At 35.4% G+C, this 21,475-nt stretch overlaps 1 protein-coding gene across 1 annotated transcript; it reads right to left on the reverse strand.

Annotated features, from left to right (window-relative positions):
• Positions 1–4,019: 4,019 nt before the first annotated feature.
• Positions 4,020–13,028, reverse strand: LOC125473002 (structural maintenance of chromosomes protein 4). Its single transcript, XM_048575211.1, has 28 exons — positions 12,760–13,028; positions 12,510–12,599; positions 12,313–12,414; positions 11,919–12,095; positions 11,707–11,837; positions 11,258–11,336; positions 11,028–11,185; positions 10,877–10,952; positions 10,586–10,714; positions 10,373–10,517; positions 9,903–10,033; positions 9,502–9,654; positions 9,213–9,402; positions 8,438–8,571; positions 7,909–8,067; positions 7,371–7,679; positions 7,107–7,283; positions 6,793–6,876; positions 6,504–6,713; positions 6,331–6,420; positions 5,932–6,053; positions 5,704–5,859; positions 5,520–5,627; positions 5,370–5,430; positions 4,898–5,032; positions 4,712–4,799; positions 4,531–4,603; positions 4,020–4,419 (listed from the first exon to the last, which is right to left on the reverse strand). Exons 1-28 carry the CDS (start codon positions 12,907–12,909, stop codon positions 4,299–4,301), a joined length of 3,738 nt encoding a protein of 1,245 aa, XP_048431168.1. The 5' UTR covers positions 12,910–13,028; the 3' UTR covers positions 4,020–4,298.
• Positions 13,029–21,475: the final 8,447 nt, after the last annotated feature.

Genomic DNA, 21,475 nt, shown 5'->3' on the forward strand with positions numbered 1-21,475 from the left:
GAGGTTTTGATTTAAGTGTTAGCTAGTTAAAACAGCGAAAGAAATCATATAATCTGGTATTTTCCTTTCTTTTATGGTCTTCTAGTTGCTCTGCTTGCTATTCTCAGCTTTTTAAATTGTAAAATGAAGGGAAAGAAAAGAGAAATAAGGTAGGACATTTTATTTTGTCAAACACTTTTTTATTGTTTAACTTTAAAGTGAAGCAGTTTTTTGTGAAAAAAATAAATAAAAATAAAAACAATACCAAACGAGGCTCAAGTGCCCGTTTGAGATTTGCCAATTTGAAGCAACTTCTGCTTTTTTCAAAAAAAAAAGGTTTTAATTGTAAGTGAAAACGCTAATTTCTTTTTTTAACTATTCTTGATATAAAGAGAATTACAGATGAAATGATTGGTGTTTTCCTTGGCTAATTTTCTTTTGCTATGCATGTCCTTTTTTCATCCTCTTCAATTTTTTCCTTTCAATATTTGTATCCTATCATTTGGTATCAGTATCTATACTTATATGCTTCTCATGATTCAAATTGAAATTTTCGTTTACAGATCAATGGATCTATAAAAAAATTTGGAAATTTTGACACGTGCTTGGGTGGAGAAATTTAAAATTACTAAGGAATTTTAAAATAAAAGAAATTGAAATGCTGGAATTTTGTTTTCTAGAATTTGCAAATTTTCTTCTAGTTAACCTAAAAGAATAATGAAAATTTAAATATAGACTTTAATGCGTGTATAGAGTCAATAATATATAAATGATGAGAGATAGTAGTTAAGAAATATGCTAGTAGTGGCTACAACAACTGGGGAGACAATGGTATGTAATTGTGGCGGCAACCATGATGAGGATGATGGTGGTGGTGGTAATCACTCGTGGTTGAGGTTGTTGTTGTTGTTGTTGTTTTTTTTTTTAATTCACTTATACGAATTTAAAGGTGACAACTATTTATATAGAATTTAAATTTTGAAATTAGAGGTCGCAAACTAGAAATTTTTTTGGATTAAGTACATAAATTTCTCCAACATTTTGGTGTCATTTCAAATAAGTATCCAACCTATTAAAAATGTCACATCCGTTAAACACCAGTTAAAAATCTGTTAAATTTTTTTAAAAGTTCATGATAGCATAGCCTTTACCAACTAACAGTTACCACCATTCCCATCATGCCATCACCTCCAAACCCAACGCAAACCACCAAGTCTACTCTACAATTCAAGCACCAACATTGAGAAGAAGGTTATAAAGGTTGCTGAAATGGTATGGACTGTCATGACACCATCTTCACCACCCACAAAGAAGAACTAGAAACTTTACTAGCCGAGAATCAACAAATGAGGAAATCACATGAGCAAAAACAGACTCCTTGAAACCCTAAGTGGATTCTTAACCTTCTTCTCGTTAAGAGATTGTTCTCCTGATGTCCTTTCAATTTGGGTCCATTTTCAATTCAATTCATTACTTGTTTGACCATTGGGTTCCATAATATATAATCTATGTTTGATATTTAGATTCTGAGGCAACTAAGATTAATATTGCTCCCAATATATAAAGTTAGTGAGTTTTGAATATAATCTATGTTTGAAAAACTAACTAGGGCATAACGGGTATGTCATATTCAATAGGTTAGGTACTTGTTTGGAATGTTTAAAAAGATTGAAATTAATTGGAATGACACTAAAAGGTTGGGGGTTTTGTTGGGATTTACGGCTCAAAATTAGGATGATGCAGAAATTATGTTTGTGTTACCCCTTTTTTTTTTTTTTTTTTAGTGTCCTATTTGGGTTTGGATTTGACTTCTTAGTTGGATTCCTTACTTGGTGGAGAGATTTTGTTAATTATCTATTTGATTAGGATTTGGATTTTACTTCCAATTAGGATTAGAATTCTCATGGTAACCTAAGTCCTATGCACTATAAATAGGACCTTGGGGTTTGGTGTATTTTGATGTGGCTCATTCATGTGGTAATTTCGTGAGAGTCAATTTGTGAGTTTGTAAGTTAGAGAGCAATTTGGGAGAATCTTCTCTGTTAGTTTTGGGTTTTTTACTCGTTTGGTTTAGAGTCTATAATTTGTGGGATTTGGGTTGTGACAATTTAAACACTATTGTAATATCCGTTTATTTAGTGAAATTCATCGCCACGCTTCACCCGTGGATGTAGGATTTACGCCAAATCACGTAAATTTCTTGTGTTCTTTTGAATTTTTCTTTGCTTTCACCTACAATGTTGATAATTGATACTTTTATTAGAATTCGTTTCTGTTTGCGCATAAAAGTACAAGAAGTGGTATCAAAGCTAGGTTTCTTATTGGGCTTTGCTTGTCAGTCTCTATGAAGTCTTTTGTGTCATTGGTGAAAGTTGATATTAAAAATTTTGATGGGAATGACTTTTTGACAATTAAAGATGCATGCTTTGTTAGTTCAACAAGGACTTTTGAAGACGCTCAAGAGTGTGAAGGCTTTGCCGAATTCGTGGACTGATGAGAAAAAGGAAGATGTTATGGGGCGGGCACTTGGAGCAATCCTACTAACTTTATCTAATGAAGTCTTGGGTGAAGTTGGTAACATCAAATTTGCACCGGAGTTGTGGCTCAAATGGAGAGCTTGTATATGACCAAATCCCTTGCCAAAACGATTTTATTTGAAGAAAAGTTTGCGTACTCTTCGTATGGATGAAGGTGCATCAATTCCTAAGCATGTTGATGAATTCAATAAATTTATGATGGATTTGAAAAGTGCGGATGGCCAAATTAGTGATGAGGATTATGCGATGACTTTATTGTGTTCTTTATCTCCTTCATATGAACACTTTGTCGATACCATGCTATTTGGTAGAGAAAGTCTTGGTTTGGAAGATGTTAAAGCCGCTTTGAACTCTAAAGAGCTAAAGAATAAGGTGTCTAACACACAAGATGGAGCTTTGGTAGTTCTAGGAAGGAATAAGGAAAGGGGCAAAATTGGAAAGAACACTTATAGCTATTGTCATAAGGAGGGTCATCGGTAAGTGGATTGTGCTAAACTCAAGGGCAAAAAAAAGTTGTTTGATAAGTCTTTTGCTAGTGTTGAGGCAAACATTGCAGAAGATTGTTGTTCTGAAGTCCTCTAAAGGTTATGTGAGGAGGTGGAGCTTGGTACTCAAGTTCTTTTGGTGGAGTGCAATTCGCACTTTTGCTTCATATGTTCGAGCCTTTGTTTGGAATTTGTTTTGTATTTGTTAGTTTCCGTAATGGAGTTTGTTGGAGAAGGCGTTGGAGGAAATTTCAAGTTTGAAGGCTTTTGGATTTTTTGAGTCTATCTGGAGATACGTTCTTTGAAGTATTTAGTGATCATTTGTACGTTTGTAGTTTTGGTATCCCACTTTGAAGTTTTTTTTTGGAAGTTTGTTAATTTCTCACCGAGGTGGAGATTGTTGGGATTTTACGGCTCAAAATTAGAATGATGTAGAAATTAGGTTTGTGTTACCTATTTTTGTTTGGTGTCCTATTTGGGTTTGGATTTGATTTCTTGGTTAGATTCCTTGCTTGGTGAAGAGATTTTGTTAATTACCTATTTGATTAGGATTTTGATTTTACTTCCAATTAGGATTAGAATTCTCATTGTAACCTAAGTCATATGCACTATAAATAGGACCTTAGGGTTTGGTGTACTTTGATGTGGCTCATTCGTGTGGCAATTTGATGAGAGTCAATTTGTGAGTTAGAGAGCAATTTGAGAGAATCTTCTCCATCAGTTTTGGATTCTCTACTCGTTTGGTTTGGAGTTTGTAATTTGTGAGATTTGGGTTGTGAGAGTTTACACTCTTTTGTAATCTTTGTTTGTGAGTCGTTGGCTTTATGCCAAACCACGTAAATTTCTTGTGTTCTTTTGACATTGTCCTTTGCTTTCACTTATGACATTGATAATTGGTACTTTGTTAAAATTCATTTCCGTTTGCACATAAAAGTACAATAGGTTTTAGATACTAAATCCATTTTTTTTTTTCATCAAAACTTCTAAATTTCTATGTTTGTGAATCCAAACAAAGCAATTGATGCATGTCAATTTATAAATTCTAAACTTTTGTCCAAATACCAAGTTATTTCTCCCATCAAGTCTAATATTACAAGTTCATGGTTTTGCTTGTCTAACCACACATCAGTTAATACCAAAAGCCACAGGGCATTGCCAATTGCTTTACATAAGCGACTACTCAAAATACAAATTAGTTTACTATATGCATTGCAAGCGCGTGCTAATTACTAAGGAACGATCACGGCATTGAGCCATCCATTTCCTGACCTCTATGCACGTTGATCTGCAAACTCCGTCAAGCAGCTTTTTCGCATACCACGAAACTCCCCGGATTGATAGTGATGCTCTTTGTGCAGTTATCTGTTTTGTATATCCCAACCAGTCGATCGGCCAACTCAAACATATTGTTCCGAAGGCTGTACAAGACAAGGCGTGCGTATAACGTTATATATACTGACGGACTTAAATTCAAATAATACCAGCGATTTCTGTTATAATCCACCGGAGCAATCAACGGATCAACCAACCTTATGATGACGAACTGTGCATCCTTCGTTCGGTCCTTGATATAATGCCCCACGATAGAGACATTCTTGAAGTCTGCAATAACATACGAAACATAGAAATGAAATTTAGCCAAAAGAACAAAATGAGTAAAATTGATGTGATAAAATTAGAAATTTAGCTCAAGCATTCATCCAAAAGTACCTAGCGCAGCATCGATTTCATCCATCACATAAAGAGGGGTAGGCTTGTAATGGTGCAGGGCAAAAATAAGAGCCAATGAGCTCAAAGTCTGCAAGCAGTAAAACCATCAACATTATACATTTCATGTATATGACAGACAGGTGCTATGGGATCTTTAATGGAAAACAAGGAACACCAAGTCAGCACCTTTTCACCACCAGATAAATTCGCAATATTCTTCCAACTCTTCTTTGGCGGTCTGACGCTGAAAACAACGCCTTCAGAGAAAGGATCCAGGGAGTCCACTAGCTCAAGCTCTGCATCACCTCCCAGCGTGATCATCTGTGTACATATAACAGAAGTAACAACACCAGGAATATGAGAACCAGTAAGAACAAAACAAAGAAGATTCAAGTGCTGAGCAAAGGAATGAAACATAAGCCGTATCAGCAGGAAGGTTCATAGCAATGAAACATTTAAGATAAAAATCATAAAATCAAAAGCATTAAGAAATGATGAAACACCATTTGTTACTAGCTTACAACTGGCACAAGGTATGCCTGTATCTACGTAAAGCTTTAAACTGTTGTACAAGCTCAATTGTACACAGCAGCAGCATTAAAATGGAACGTAAAGATTAGAACCCATAAAAAAGATAGAAAGAGATCAGTTGACGAACCTGATACATTTCCTTTAATTTCAAAGAGATTGCATTGAATCCTGCCATGAATTCATCCAGCCTAAGATCATAAAATATTCAGTGAATTAAATTTACAGTTTGATAACATATAGCACAGGAAAAAAAAATTTAAGAAAAAGGGTGGCATGCCTCTTCTTTCTCCATTCATCATACTGCCTCTTTATATCATCACGCTGTTGAGTGACAGTGTTAAGATCCTCAACTCGTTCATTATATAATGAGACCTTTCTCCGATACCTATTGCAATAAACAATTAGAAGAACTCTGCTTACAAGTCAAATTAAAAAATCTTTGAAAATGAAGGAAAACATACTCTGCGATTGAATCTAGATTTGGATTCATCTCTTTCAATTGTGCTTCTAATAGTGCTACCATTTCAAGTGCCCTTTTAAGGTCACAAGGGTTATTAAGAATTTCATCTGCCAAGGTAGCTTGAAGCTTTTCAGGATCCACTAAATCTTTCTGAATTCTGAAAGAAAGATATAGTATTAGAAATGTTCAATACACCATTTCAAACAAGTATTTTCTGAAATCAACATACTGTTCCATATGCTTTATAAGGGAAGTTTGCAAGTCGTCAAGCCTTTTCTTGTAACCCTTCCCCTTCAACTCAAGCTCCTTGTATAGCTTCTTCATATCTTGTAATTTAAAATCAGCGTCAACCTATGATATCACCAAGCCAATCAAGCAGTAAGAACTTTAAAAAGCTTAACTAACAGCAGCATTCCAAGGTAACATAGTATTACTATGCCGAACAAATAGCAAAATAACAGTCGTGGTAAAAGAAGAAGCAAGCATGGAATGTGACCAATTGCTGCTAAGTTCCAGTTACCAATTATAAGGTTGAGTGTACTGATCGTCAGATCAAATTTTTCTAGTATTATGACAATAGTTACCACCACTGAAATTTGAAAATGGTATTAATTTTTCATCATAGTACCTGTGATGCACGCAGTTCATCCACAGTCCTTTTCATTTTGTTGTAGTCAGATTTTGCTTGACCCAAGATATCTTTATGTTCATCAATCAGCTGCACAAGATATAACCAAATTATATAGAATTTTTTTCAATAATACATCAGCTCATAGAAATAGAGTAATGAAGAAAGTAAACCTTCTGTATTCCCTCGTAGTTCTCCTTAACTACAAATGCCTTCTGTTCTATTTCTTTGAATTTGGAACACACGTTTTCCTTCTCCTTATCAAGTCGTTCTTTCTCAGTCTTGGATTCTTCAATCATCTTTGTCAACTTCTTTATAGTTTTCTGGCCAGTCTCAATCTGGACTTTGCGGCGGTTAATCTCAGTATTGTTTTTATCAATATCCTGACAATTAAATAGCACCTATTAGGACAGTCCTTCCATTATTGTAGCTAGGATGTTTCATAGAGGTGCATATACTTACAGACTGAATCTTATTGACCTTTAGCTTCTGTGCTTTTAGTCTTTCGCCACCAGCATTTTCTATATTACTCTGGAGTTCTGAGGCCTACAAGACAGGAAATGGTCAGATAATGTGAAAAAAAAAATCATTGTGCCTGTCTGCATGTGACAATCAATTGTAATTCCAGCCATTCTCATAATTTTTTAATTGAATTACCAGTTAGACCAGAAAACGCAACTACAAGCCAAGATACAATGGCCTGTGTTTTATTGTACACTTAGCCATCACGATTAGCTGCTACTTTCAGGGACAAAAGTCATAAAGGAGTTCCTCACCTTCTCCTTCAGCTGCTTTGAACCTTGTATGAGTTTATCAATCTCCTTTTCTTCAACAGAAATAAGATGCTTGAGTTCAGCTAGGCGATCAAGCTCATCCTTCTTTGGCTGTGAAGCAGCCTCCAGGGAACCAATTTGTTTCTCAAGATAACTGTGTTGCGAATTCAAACTGTCAATCTGTTTCAAGATGAAAACTTTCATTCAAGGAAATTCTTTTCAAATACATAAACCTAGGACAACACATAGTTCCATATGAAGAATCACCTGTTTCTGACTTTTAGCTAATTCCATCTCCAAGCGTGCAAGTGCTTTTTCTGAGGCTTGATACCTCCGCACTGCATCGGAAATTTTTTGGCGGATGGTATTTAATGAATCAACCATGGCTGCGAGCTCCTTCTCAGCATTTGCAACAGCTTCTCCTGAAACACTGGTTGCACGAATAGAAGTGCTCATCTTTCCACCACGTGGCTTACTTCCTCCGCCACTCATAGTACCAGATTTTTCGAATAAAGAACCATCAAGTGTTACCACTCGTCGAAATTCTCTGTTTCCGCCATATGCAATACGTGTTGCCTAAAATTGAAAATAGAGTGCTGTTTAATTGCTTTCAAAACTAAACAGAAATTTAATGGAACACTAAAGCAATCCACAAGACATCGCAATTGTATCCTTGAGAAAAGGAAATCAGACTCAATAGGCTGACTGCTTGGGTCCTTCCGATTGTGGCATTCATACAAACTAATTCTCAATTAGCAAACCACAATTAAGCTCATCAACTTCAATAAGGAAAATTGATAAATACCTGATCAAGGTCTTTAGCTACAATTGTGTTTCCCAAAGCTGCAAAGAATGCGAGCTTCATTCTCTCATCTTGAACTCTAATTAGATCAAAAAGGCGTGGAACTCCTTCTGGAGTGTTTACATTCTCCTTCAGCTTTGGTAAAAGATCACCTTGCTTTTCCTGAGATATTGAAATACAGCATGAAATAAGAATTTCATAACTCCCCAATACCCACATGCAATGTATTCAACTATGGTTGTACGATCTCCACAGTTGGAGATATATAGTAGGTGCCAAGATGTAACCTCCATTTACAAGAGTAATTAAGTCACCCCAATGCCAAACCAAATGTATATCTACTACACTTTTAAAAGCTAGCCCAGGACACCTTAAGGACTTCCCACATAACAAAGCTTAAAAATTTAAATGACAATTCGTCCATTTCACTGAAACTGGACTAGAAATCACCTCCCCCCCGGTTTAGGCACTTATACAATCCATAAATGTTAGGATTTGGTTTCTGCAGAACATTGTAACATGGGATTAATACCAATATCATGAAAGTTGCAACGCCAAGATTCTCCCTTCGGAGTAGCTCAACACATGCTTGGGCTGCACTAGTTGTTTCCACCACAATATAATCAAGTCCAGCGCAAGCTGTTGATATGGCAACATCATATTTTGCTGCAGAGGCAATTTTTCAAATGGGAAGTTAATTCGAACGTATAAACTGTGTATGAATATGTGCTTTTGACAACTAATAGTAATAAACGATAGGGTTAAGAAAAGGATATGCACTTTGGTGTTTTAAACATCGCAGACAGAGAAAACAGGAATCGTGACTGTGTGTGCCACTTTTAGCTTGGCACAAGGCACTTCACCAAACAAGAAGTACAAATCTAAACTTTCACATATGATAATATTAACCATGGATAATGACTCCCTAACCACCTAGTCCATTCATTCAGTTCAGAATTGTGAAGGTCCTTATGCCTTGATTTGGAATGAAATTGTTCTTCTTACAACATAAAAATCCTATATTTCATTCTTACGAAAAAGGGATGTTACCTTATATTGAAATACAGATTTCAATCCATCCAACTTAATAAATTGGGTTTGTGATAATTTGTAAAATACGTATGCTTGTTATTAGTATTAGAAAGTGACCCTTTTATAATCGAAAGAAATTTAATTAAACTTGGATTTGTTTTATCAATTGTTATTTAAATTAAGATGTAATGACCTTAATGTATAAAAGACTCTAAATTTGAACAGCAAAAGAGTTACAGCAATTAAAAATTAACCTCAATGAGCAGAACACTCACCATCAATAGCACCTAAATCACCCATCCGGCCATGTATTCCCTGTATTCGATTGGACTCCTTAGCATGTAATATTGCTTTTAAAACTGTTCCTTGATTCCTTTCAGAATCTAAAACCGACTTAAGTTCTGCAACCTTCTGTCTTGCAGCTTGTTCAGAAGGAATCAGAGCTTCCTGTTCTCTAATGTATTCCTGAAAAAGACTAAATGTTGTTACCGCATCAATTGAGATGAAAAGCAATAATTTAAAAATAAAGAGATCAAACATCATCTCAATGATGAAAATACAAACCTGTTCCTCTTTACGAGCTTCAATTCCTTCAAGCTTGCTCTTTTCTATTTCACTTTGAACTTTTGCAATGCCTATGCTTTTTGTTTCAATACTTCCTGATATATCAGCCATCTGCTTTTGAGCATCTTCAAAAGCTGCACGACCAGCTTCGTGCTGAAACAGTATGAAAAAGTTGAAAATTATCCACATGTCTAAATCCTCCTCACACTAAAACTTATAAGTTCTTCAATTAAAGGAGTAGTTCAAAAGAAATATTTTAGTTTTTAGTCACAGGTCACAACACAAATATCTTTTACTATAATAGCAAGAGAAGACACTAAGAATATCTAAAGCAATAATGTCACCATTAATTTATATTTTATTTCAAAAAAGTGTCAATGCCAATATTATTACAACTTCACCTTTTCATTTAAAAGCTTCTGTTCGGTAGATGCAACTTCAAGTTTCCCCTTGCGCTCAATCAGTTGCTTTTCCCATGGTTCTAATTGAGCACGAACCTTTGTAAGCTCAGAGCGGTATCTTTCAGTTTCCACTGCTTGTAAAAACAGAAGCAAATGACTTGTTAAACAATTAGCAACATCTGCTAGGGGGAACTGATACCTAACGATGAAAACATTATATGGCAGACATTGAAACAAGGACATAATCATCCATGTCAACTATAAAAAAAAAGAATGTAATGGTGCACATAGATGCAAAGCACCTTTTGAATAAATAAAACTATCATATATATAGTATACTCTGGTCCACCAAATGTTTATCATATTAAGTGCATCACATAGATTATGTGAACTTTTTATTCACAAGAATGTTAAGACAAGTCTAACAAAAAAGTCCCGACATTTGAACAATTGTAATTGAAAGAAATCACCTTTTGAATTCTCTGCAATTCCGTCCAAGACTTTCTCTTCATCCAACAAGAGTTTTTGCAGTTCTGGAATACTTTTCTCAAGTTCAGGGATCAGATTAGTTGAGTCCTCACACTCCTTCTCAATGTCATTAATCTTTACTGAATCCTGCAGTTGAAGTCAAATGTTTAGTGTATACTTGTTTTCACTTACACAGAATAATGCTTTTCCCCTACCTTTTCAAGTTTATCCTTGAGTTTCTTGATCTTCTGCTTCACATGCTTCAGATCCTCCCGATATTTAACATCCTCCCTTTCAAACTGCTTAAATTCTTCCTTACATTTTCTGAGGTTGTTATCAAGTTCCTGGTTTATTTGTACCAAACAACAGAATCTAGTCATGTTTTGACAAATGACCAAGACAGTATAAGGATCAATGTACTCCAAATTTCTTCTAACAAACAAGAAATTCAAGTGCCAGTTAGATAAGCTTGGTTTGCAAGAACAGAAAAAGCAAGTAAACCAAACCTCTTGTTGTTTCATGTGTTTATTGTGCACAGATTCCAGCTCCTTCAATGCATCATTACTTTCCTGGATCTTCTCCCTGAAATAGTATCCAAGTTCCTCAATGAAAACAAGTTCTGAATCAACTGAATAGTACTAGTATGAGAAAGTTTACCTTTCAGTTTTTAGATTGCCTTCTAAGGTGGACATATTTCCATGTAGATCAACCATTTTTGCACTGGTATCTTCATGAGCCAACTTTGTGGCTTTCTCTTGCCATTTCAAAAGTGACAACTCTTTCAGCATGTAGGCTTCTGCTTCATTCTTCACATCCTGTTTAAATCATTTCAAAATTTCAATAAACCATATCAGGCGATGGTCAACCAATGTGCAAACTATATTTACCTCCAAGCCATCTCTTTCTTTCTCTGCCAACTTGACCATTTGCACCACACCGGATCTTTTTTCATTTAGGGATTCTAACCTACGACAACAGTGAAGATAATCATCCAGTCGTTAGAAATATGAGAATTCCATATCAGACCAAGAATGTTTGTCTGTCCTCTAATGTCTTGGCAGAAAGGTGGAGTAAATATATGTTATCCAGGAACCAAAGTTTCAAAGCCACCCAAGTGTACTCTTTTTTATCTTTTTGTAAAACATCCATGCATGTCAGTTTCCATTCTCTAATCTTTAAATTTCTAGTCAGCTAAAAGAAATTAGCTAAAAGAAATTTATGTGCTTGCAATTCTACAAGTAGGGTGTAGCATGTGTGATTGAAAGGAGAGTGTATGCAGGAGGAGGATTATAACATGTAACTTCTCAGTGAACTAAAACACAGACAAAGTACTCACTCTTTGAACGACTCATCAATCTTTTCAACATATTTGTTAGTTCCGATAATGTCTTCAAGGTATTCGAGAAAACCTTCATCATGGGATCCTTGAGCTTTTGGCTTCATAAGTGAAATCTGCTCAACTTCACCCTGATAGTGACAACAAACTCACTCTTAAAACCCCGAGACAAACTTACTCAAAGTTGAAGAGCTGCATGTCAAAAATCGAACCTGAAGAATCAGAAAACGATTGTTGTCCAGGTCAACTCCTTTTCCTTTCAATTTCTTGGTAACTTCCGTGAAATTGCTTGCGCGGTCATTAATATAATATTTGGAGGAGTTATCACGAAACGCTACCCTAGTAATTACAAAATCACTTCCTGGAACAGCTTCAAATGTACCATCATCCTGTAACGATTGCAAACATAGTTTGCATATTACTATATTCATTACTAAATACCAGAACAAACCCCAGAATTAAAAATTTTCGGGAGAGCCCTGCAGTTCCAGTTAAATTGATTGCTCTTTCTAGAAAACGTTTACCAAAAATAAAACACTTGGAACATGAAAGTTTATACCTATCAAGGGCAAAAAGCAAACACAAATGAGAAAAGGGTAAAATTACCAAATCAATGATCTCCTGGAAATGAACAGAAACTCCAGCATTATCCAGATTCTGGTGATTAGTGGAGTTGTGAATAAGCTCCGATACTTTGTTAAGTCGCATCTACAATTATACCGCAGATTTAGGCGAAAAGAAAAGTATAACCACAGCCGAAAAACAAATAAATCATATAGAAATCGTACGAACATTCGACCTACCTGCTTAGCTCTCTTTCCAAATACAAAGAGCATGGCGTCTATTACATTGCTTTTCCCACTCCCATTTGGTCCAACGACTGCAGAAAAGCTCTGGTTTTCCCAATAATTACAATTATTAATAGATAAATCAAATTTTCCGCAAATTAACATTAATAGCATTTCCGTCGGCAACAAGAAAAACCCTAGCTTCCAATTTTACAAAATCAATTGAGCCTGTGAATTTTCATCAAGCTAATTAGGAAAACCTAACCTTGTGGAAAGGACCGACGCGTTGTTCGCCGGCATAGGACTTGAAGTTCCTCATGACCATTTCTCTGATAAACAGCCTGGGACCCCTGGATGCTCCGGGCCCCGGGTCAGAGCCGTCGGCCATGAACTCGTCCTGCGACTCCGACACCATTTTCTTCCGAGTCAACTCGGTGAAGCTCTTCGTTTCTGCGAAGTGGAAGCGAGATGCTTCTCGGAGAAATTGGATCCTCGGGATTTTAGAGCTCCTCACTGGAATGTAAAGCAGTTTGCTGTCACTAAGCCGCGGTTTTAGATTTGAATTTTTAGTTTTGAAAGGAAAATAAAAAATAATAATAATAATAATAAATAATTATATTTTATTGGGAAAAAGATTAGAAAATCTGAAATGTGGTTTCGGCGGGAAAGTGAGAGTTGCGAGGGATCTCAATTCTAAAATTGGGAAGTGGGTTGTAACTCGTGGATCGGGCTTCTTCGCGAAAGAGCAGTCCATGTCAACAATGGTACAGTCTTGGCCTGCAAAACAAATTTGGCCTCCCACAACCAGGTTTTAGTTGATTGATCATTTTTTTTTTTATACAAGCGATACTGCGGAAGGAATTATTAAATTCAGGTGAAAAAGGAAATGCTCTTGAATTTTTTCATAAAATTAAAATAAATTCATTTGCATTTACCCAACGTCATAATTATCTAAATTAGAAAAAAATAAAATTTTGTATAAATTAATACTGATATTGTTTCTAAATTAATTACTTATTGACAATGAGTAATGGAATTATAATCTCATTTGGATTACGAATTATGCAAAAAAAGCATTGATTTTCTTGGTTGTCCTTTATAAGGCATTGATAGCTAGTGCTTGTGTATTGAATATCGACAAGCAAAACGGCATGAAGGCTGATATTTTAGAGAGGTGTGATTGGGATTCAAAAAATTTCTTGTAATTTTCTTTTATGAGTAACATAATAGTAATGTTAGATAAACCAAATTTTTAGATTATATTTGCAAATCATGTGATGTGTCGTCAATAAAAAATAAGCACGTTAATCAACACTTAATACACTATATAAATTTATTATACATTATATAAATTAATTAAATTTACTATATAATATACATATAAATATTTAATAATATGTTATTTTGAAAGATTATTACATATTATAAAATACAAGTATTGTGTGTAACATTTAAAGCTTTTATTATTAATCTTGTGACATGTGGGCTTGTGGACTTAACAAACAAACCCAAATACAATGCCTCACTTATACATTGAAACATAAACAAAAGCATTTGCCTGTAAATAAACCATACACTTGCCTCTTAGCCTCAAAAGCAAGAGGAGCAGTCGTTTCCATTTTCATCACTTTAAGCAGAGGTGGAGGCACAATGGCGCACTAATGATCAAGCGCAAAGACCTCTAAGAAAAAAAATTACATAATTTCTAAAATTTGCTAAAATTTCAAACAATTTCTAAAATTGCCCAACATTTCAAATAATTTCTAAAATTCCATATAATTTCTAATGTGTTCCAAAAATTTCAAATATTTCTAAAGTTTCAAATAATTTCTAACATTTACTAAAATTTCACATATTTTTAACATATTCAACTCTGCAATAGAGAGTGCAAATGTGTTTTGCTTGATTGAGGCCCGAAAAAACAAACTTGATCCCAAATTGAATGCATAACCAGAGGTGCTTCTCATATCATCATCATTTCCTGCCTAATCACTATCATAATAGCCTATAAGAAGGCTTGATTGTCCCTTAACATACTCAATGCCATGATTCAAAGTGCCTTGAATATACCTCATGACTCTCTTGGCAATTCCCATATGCTTCTTTGTAGGGTTGTGTATAAATCTTGTAAGAATACTTGTTGCAAACATAGTATTAGGCTTTTTGCAGTTAAATAAAGTGAGTTTCCCACAAGTTTTCTGCATTTAGTCTCATCAACAATTTCATTTCCATCAGCTTTGCACAATTTCTCATTCACCGCTAGTGGAGTTGAAATTTCTCAATCAACTTCATGGCATACTTGTTCTAATGGATAAAAATACTTTGCTCAGTTTGCACTACACCCATTCCAAAGAAATGATGTAGTAAACCCAAATTTGTCATCTCATAGTGCCTCATCATATCATTTTTAAACTCTTCAAGTAATTTTGAACAACTACCAATATACACTATGTCATCAACATAAAGAGAGATTATAATGATCATAAGCTTCCATTTGACTTGATGTATAATGTGGCTTCACTGTAACTCTTCTAAAATCTAATATTGGTGATGTATGAGTTTATCTAACCTAGCTCTTGGAGCTTGCTTTAACTCATATAAAGCTTTGTTCAGCTTATACACCTTTTCTTTTTCGTTCTTTATCACAAAGCCTTGAGGCTGATCAACATATACTTATTCCTTCAATACCCTATTCAAGAAAGCAGACTTTCATCCAATTGAAATAGACTTTATCCCTCTATGATGAACGTTTTGATGGTGTCAAGTTTGGCCACTAAAGAAAAGTCTCATTATAGCTATCCCAGGCTTTTGAAAGTACCATTTTGCAAGCAATCGGGTTTTATTCTTCTATATTGAACCATCCAAATTTAGCTTAGTTTTATAGACCCACTTGACACCAATGTTTGGTTTTTCAAATGGTCTATTAACAAGTTGCCGTGTATTGTTCTTCTATATCATATCTAATTTAGTCTACATTACTCTCTTCCAAGAATCATCTTGAGCTGCTTCTTAATAGTTCTTAGGCACTATGACACACATATTGCATTGAGCCATCACTTCACTCAAACTTCTCCATTTCAATGGAGTGTGATCAAAGTCTTGAGGAATTCTTGTTGTAACATCCCACATCGTCCAGGAGAGTGGATCCTGTAAGCCTTATATGTATATTCTCATCTCTACCTAGCACGAGGCCTTTTGGGAGCTCATTGGCTTCGGGTTCCATCGGAACTTCGAAGTTAAGTGAGTTCGGGCAAGAGCATTCCCAGGATGGGTGACAAACTAAGAAGTTCTTATGTGAGTTCCCAGAAACAAAACCGTGAGGGCGTGGTCGGGGCCCAAAGCGAACAATATCGTGCTACGGTGAAGTCGAGTCCGAGATGTGGTGGGGGCCCGGGCCGGGATGTGACAATTTGGTATTAGAGCTAATCCTTGCCCAGAAGTGTGCTGACGAGGACGTCAGGCTACTGAAGGGGGTAGATTGTAACATCCTACATCACCAGGGGAGTGGATTCTGTAAGCCTTATATGTATATTCCCATCTTTACCTAGCACGAGGCCTTTTGGGAGCTCACTGGCTTCGGGTACCATTGAAACTCTGAAGTTTAGTGAGTTCGGGCGAGAGCATTCCCAAGATGAGCAACCTACTGGGAAGTTCTCGTGTGAGTTCCCAGAAACAAAACCGTGAGGGCGTGGTCGTGGCTCAAAGCAGACAATATTGTGCTACAGTGAAGTCGAGCCGTGAGGGCCCGGGCCGGGATGTGGGGGGGCCAGGCCAGGATGTGTCACTCGCTCTATCTTGTGAAACATAATTTGTATTTGGAACTTCTGAGATATCTTGCTAACTTTTCTATGGAGTACTCAGCAAGTGATCAACAAATTCAGATTACTTATTCAATTCTTCAACATTTGCATATTTTCCTTTCTCAGCATCAACAATCACTAGAACCATTTACCGCATTTTTAGCTTCATAATTCCACATCCAACAAGCATTTTCATCAAAAGTTATGGTAACTGGATTGTACAGTTTGTAGTTTTTCTCACTTTTGTAATAAGCAACAAGTATGTCACACTTGCAAGAATGTGTACATAACACAATGAGCCAAAAAAATTCAAGTGTGCAAATTCCTGGCTTTCTACCGCTATTTGTGTCGCACCTCAATCTCAAGATACACCTGAAATCGATACATGACAATAGAAATGTAGTGGTACAATACAAAATACATAGAGTAACTAAGACTTATACAAAGAATATACATTACAGTTTTAGCAGAAATAAATTGCAACAAAGGGTGACAATACCTACTCTTGAGTTTGTTGCCCACATTAGATATACTACTTGAAATTTTCTCCTCTAACTGTTACCTGTTACTTTGCAAAACAACCCCAAGCTATGGAAATTGCGCATTCGAATGAAGGTTTGGATTAAAGGGAGAGATCCAGAAGGTGAGAGTGAGTGCTCAGAGAAGAAGAGAAATGACACTTTCATTTATTGTTTCACACAAGGTGTATGAGGCAAGAGATTACACTTGTCATGGGCTATAACTCACACATAACAAACTAAGTGATGCACATGGACTATGATCTAATGGCTCACACTAAATCCAATTTAAAACAAAAAACTACAAAACTTTCTTTTATTCTAAGAAATCTGAAATGAAGCTTAATCACTAATAATTTGTAGAATTTGGTAACTGTTCTTCATCCAAATCTGCTTGCGTAGTTTGCACCAGTTTGTGGGAAAAAAAATGTTTTGTTTTGTTTTGGTTTTTTTTTTTTTTTTTGTAGAAACGAAATGATACAAGAAAATGCGGCTAGTGTCATTTTCTTCATGTGAAGATGCAACCACATTCAGATTAATAACAAATCCTCATGAATGGTATTCAACACTTCATTTAGAAAAGAAATATGAAATTCATGTAAATGAATGTGATGCATCAATTAACTTTCTGGTATACGCATTAAATTTGTGCAAGATTATTTGAGAAACATATAGTTCTTGTTTCTAGTTTTATGTGTGTGTGTGTGTGTATTCCATGATTTGAAAAATTTATTATGAAGTTGCAGTTGACAACTTCTAGATATATATTAATCTAAATTACAGGAAAGATGCAAAAACTTGCTTTATTGCCAAGGAGACTTGGGCATTTGCCAAGGTCAATTAGGGAGAGACTAAATGATTACTGAGTGCTATTCAAAGTGATATCAATATAAATAAATTGTGTTAATTTTAAAAGTGTAGGGGTCTTTCAGAAAGTAAACTACGAGACATTAGAATTGAATCAGACATGATCACATGATGATGCTTATTAAGTAAGTGTATGAATATACATGGTCGTTGGGTAATATTACTCGCAGTAAGGGAAGGATGAAAGCTAAGAAGTGCTTTCCCTAGAATGACTATAGTTATGAAAGAATTGTAGGGTAGCGTAGCTATATTTAAGATGTGAGATTTACTTAAGAATGACTGTAGTCATGACACGTGGCACCCTGGCCAGAATGACCACAATGCCCTTGGCATGAGATTGAAAATGTCCTAGGTAGTCTGGGTAGGACCGCTTTTGATCAAGGTGATCTGACATCAGTTCTAACAGTGCATGGCACTAAGCGCATAAAAAAATGTTACTTATCTCCTAATCCCAAGAAAGGAAACCCTAATTCATATTTAAATTATGATATATTGGGAATTAGGCAATGTGATCACAATCCTACGAGAATTTAGTATTTTATACTACATATTTTTCTAGATTCTTTCTCGAATTTAGGAGATTAATTTTTCTATCAAGACTCTCAAGATCTCTAGAAATACCCAAGCCAGGGTTCTCTACAAGGATCTTCATTTTACAACTCATACATGGAGCTACACATGATTTGATTCTCCTTATTCGACGAGGAGATATATAAACAATCCTTCCTAGATTCAATCACACACCCAATCAATCCCCCTACTCTCTGAATTTCATGAGATTCCCAGGATTGTTCATATACCAACGATTGTGCGCAAATTTAGTTCCAATACCTAGCATAAACATAACCTAGTTAATTGAAGATTTCACAGTCTTTTTCAATAGGCAAACTAGTTCGGCATGATTCATAAAAGTTAACATACTATATTCCTCATTCTTATGGTAGAAAAAATATGTTGTCTGCAAAAGTGATGGGTGTATATTTATACTTATGTAACAAGAAAAAAATTCATAATTTAATCTAACACATGAGTTAAGAAAAAAAAATTCAACTGATGAAAATCTTAATGCCCCCAAGAAAATATAGGTCCATCTAGCGAAATACTTCTCAATCTTGCAAATGTTCAACTTCATAAGCTGCATCATTTTCAAATATGTAATTCAATAGTTACAACTTCCTAATGTGTTGTTATACTTAAAATTAGGAGGCAAGTGATCGTTGCTAAAAGACTGGAGACATTTGGGTACAGTATCTCATACAACTCAAGGAGTAAGAAGACATCTTTGTCATACCTTTTCTTTTTCAATGTCTGTGAACTTTCAGCCAATAGTGATTCCCTCATCATATGTTGTGCATTGACAGACCAAACACATCATATGATCAACAAGGAAGTCTTATCTGCACTCAGAAGAGAGGGAGTGATCATTAAATTTGGACGCAGAGCTATCGTCGATGAGAAAGAATTGATAAAGTTCTTGGTGCTGGAGAGATTGAGATGCTAGTTTGGATGTGTTTGAAAATGAGCCTCAAGTTCTTGAAGAACTGTTTGCAATGGAAAATGTTGTTTTGTCTCCACACAAGGGTGTTCTTATTCCTGAATCTTTCCAGAGTTCAACTGGGTTGATGATTGCCAATTTGGAAGCTTTCTTCTCAAATAAACCTTTGCTTACTCCACTCATTGGTTAGTAGTATGTATGATCTGAATGTTTTTCGGTTATATATTGTGAGGGGTTTGGAACAAGAATATCAAGAGTTTTGGGATAAATGTTTTTAACCATTACTTAATATAGTGTCCTACTTGCTTGAAGAGTTTTAGGTATATGTTGGGAGATGGATGCATCCACACAAGTAGGCTTAGTGTGGTTATACTCTGCCCTAAGACTTAATTATTTCTTTCAGAGTTGGATTTTAGGGTTGGCCAGGCTAAACCAATCCTGAATATTTAGCGGCAAGGCACATGATTATTAGACCTTTGGTTGGGTTGGACTTAAGCACTTACACTACAATAAAAAAAATTAAAAAATAAAAAATCTTTTCAAACGTAATAATTTGGTCGGGCCAAACAAGGTTTCATCGCCTATATTTATTTGCCCAATGATATTCGTAGGGCAATATTCGTCACATAAAATCCGCCGCTCAAAGGTTTGCCTAACAAATAATGAAGATTCATTCTACAAAATAGATTTGTCGATGAAAGTATGTTGATCAACTTGGCCGGACGAGTGAAACTTGCCCAACGACAGAATTTCTTTGACTATCCGAAAATATAAAAAAAAGTTACTGATAAGCTTATATTTATATATATTTTATATCAAATTCACTTGTCTTTTCTTAGTTAGTTCCTTATATTTTTGAGTTATTTACTTTGTTTTTGTGTTTTCTAGGATTTGTCAAGCAAAGAAAAGAAAAATAACACAAGTGAAATTTTAAGTAACAAATTCGTCAAAACTGCCTGTGCAGGTCAGCTGACTTTGGAAGCAAGTTGCAGACAGCTCAGAATGAATTAGAGAATGAGCCTTATATGCTTGGAAAGCTACGGATGTCTATTTTCTGGAACATTTCGCGGATTGTTAATATCAGTTTTCTAGAAGAAGTTATGGCCGTTTTAACACTGAAAGGTTCCCAAGAGGCTGAGCAGTTTGTAACTGACAAGAAAGCATTGAAAGCAATAAATCCAATAAATCTAGCAGCCAAAACTGATGCAATCAAGAACAAACCAGCTGACACCTATTCAAATATTAGAGGAAATGGAATTAAAGATGAGGATTAAGAGGGAGTTATTGGCATAAAGGCTACCCAATGAGTTACAATTGTTTCACCATTTCCTCTCACTTATTGTCATCACTAAATGGCTATTAGTGGGTGAGTTAAGGAGAAGAAAATGATGCAGCAAGAATTGGTTTAAAAGTAGCATTGGGGAAGGAAGGAAAGGGGAGAGCCTTAGTCAATTTCTTTCGGTTCTATTTTCTCAAACTCATGTCTATCTTTTGTTTTAACTTAAGGATTGTGTAACTAAATTTTTAGTAGTCAGGGGCTGTTTGAAGCCCCGAATATGATTGCAAGTTTGTTATGACATTTTGTTTGAATTATTTTTAGAATGGATGAAAATTGATTCACTACTTGTCTCATTGATGAATTTTTTATGTGTTTTCTATGGATGCATACTTAGTAAGCATATCTAGGATTCTAATGCTATGAATATGTGTATGCCTGCCTTTGTTGAATGAGGACCTACATATGTTCTAGAGTAGTACTTGTTAATTGCGATTAACATGTGAACCAATTTCTAGGATAAGTAAGACAACGCCAGTACTTACGATACCTTGTGATGACTCAAACTCTTTTCGTTCTTAATGATTTCTACTTGTTAAATCTATGAACACGCCATTCTAGATTGCATGCTAGGGACTAAGTTAAGTTGAAAACGCCATTCTCTTAACATACTACATAAGAAAGAGTAATAGGTTGAGTTCTAACATTGAGCCAACTTGAGCATCTTCATCCAGAAATAAAAGGAATTTGAATTAAACATAACATGTTTGTATGAGTATTTGGTGGTGGATAACAATTCCCCTAACTCGTTTTTCTTAATTTGTGAACTACTCAAAAATCTGTCTCTGTTCTGTTTTTGTTCGATTTAATTTAAATAGCAAATCAACTCCAAAAATCCCAAAAATTTGTGTGAGTGTAGCTTTGTGTGTCTAGTATCTGCACATAAAATTTCGTAGACTTTAGATAAGTGTAAGTCGGTCTAATAATTATTTTTCGGTGGTTGTTCAGTAGGGACAGCAGCCCAG

Source organism: the organism of the source record quoted next, unplaced genomic scaffold (genome assembly GCF_019419815.1).
Source record: "Pyrus x bretschneideri cultivar Hongxiangsu unplaced genomic scaffold, Pyrus_bretschneideri_v1 Contig8, whole genome shotgun sequence".
Taxonomy (NCBI): domain Eukaryota; kingdom Viridiplantae; phylum Streptophyta; class Magnoliopsida; order Rosales; family Rosaceae; genus Pyrus; species Pyrus x bretschneideri.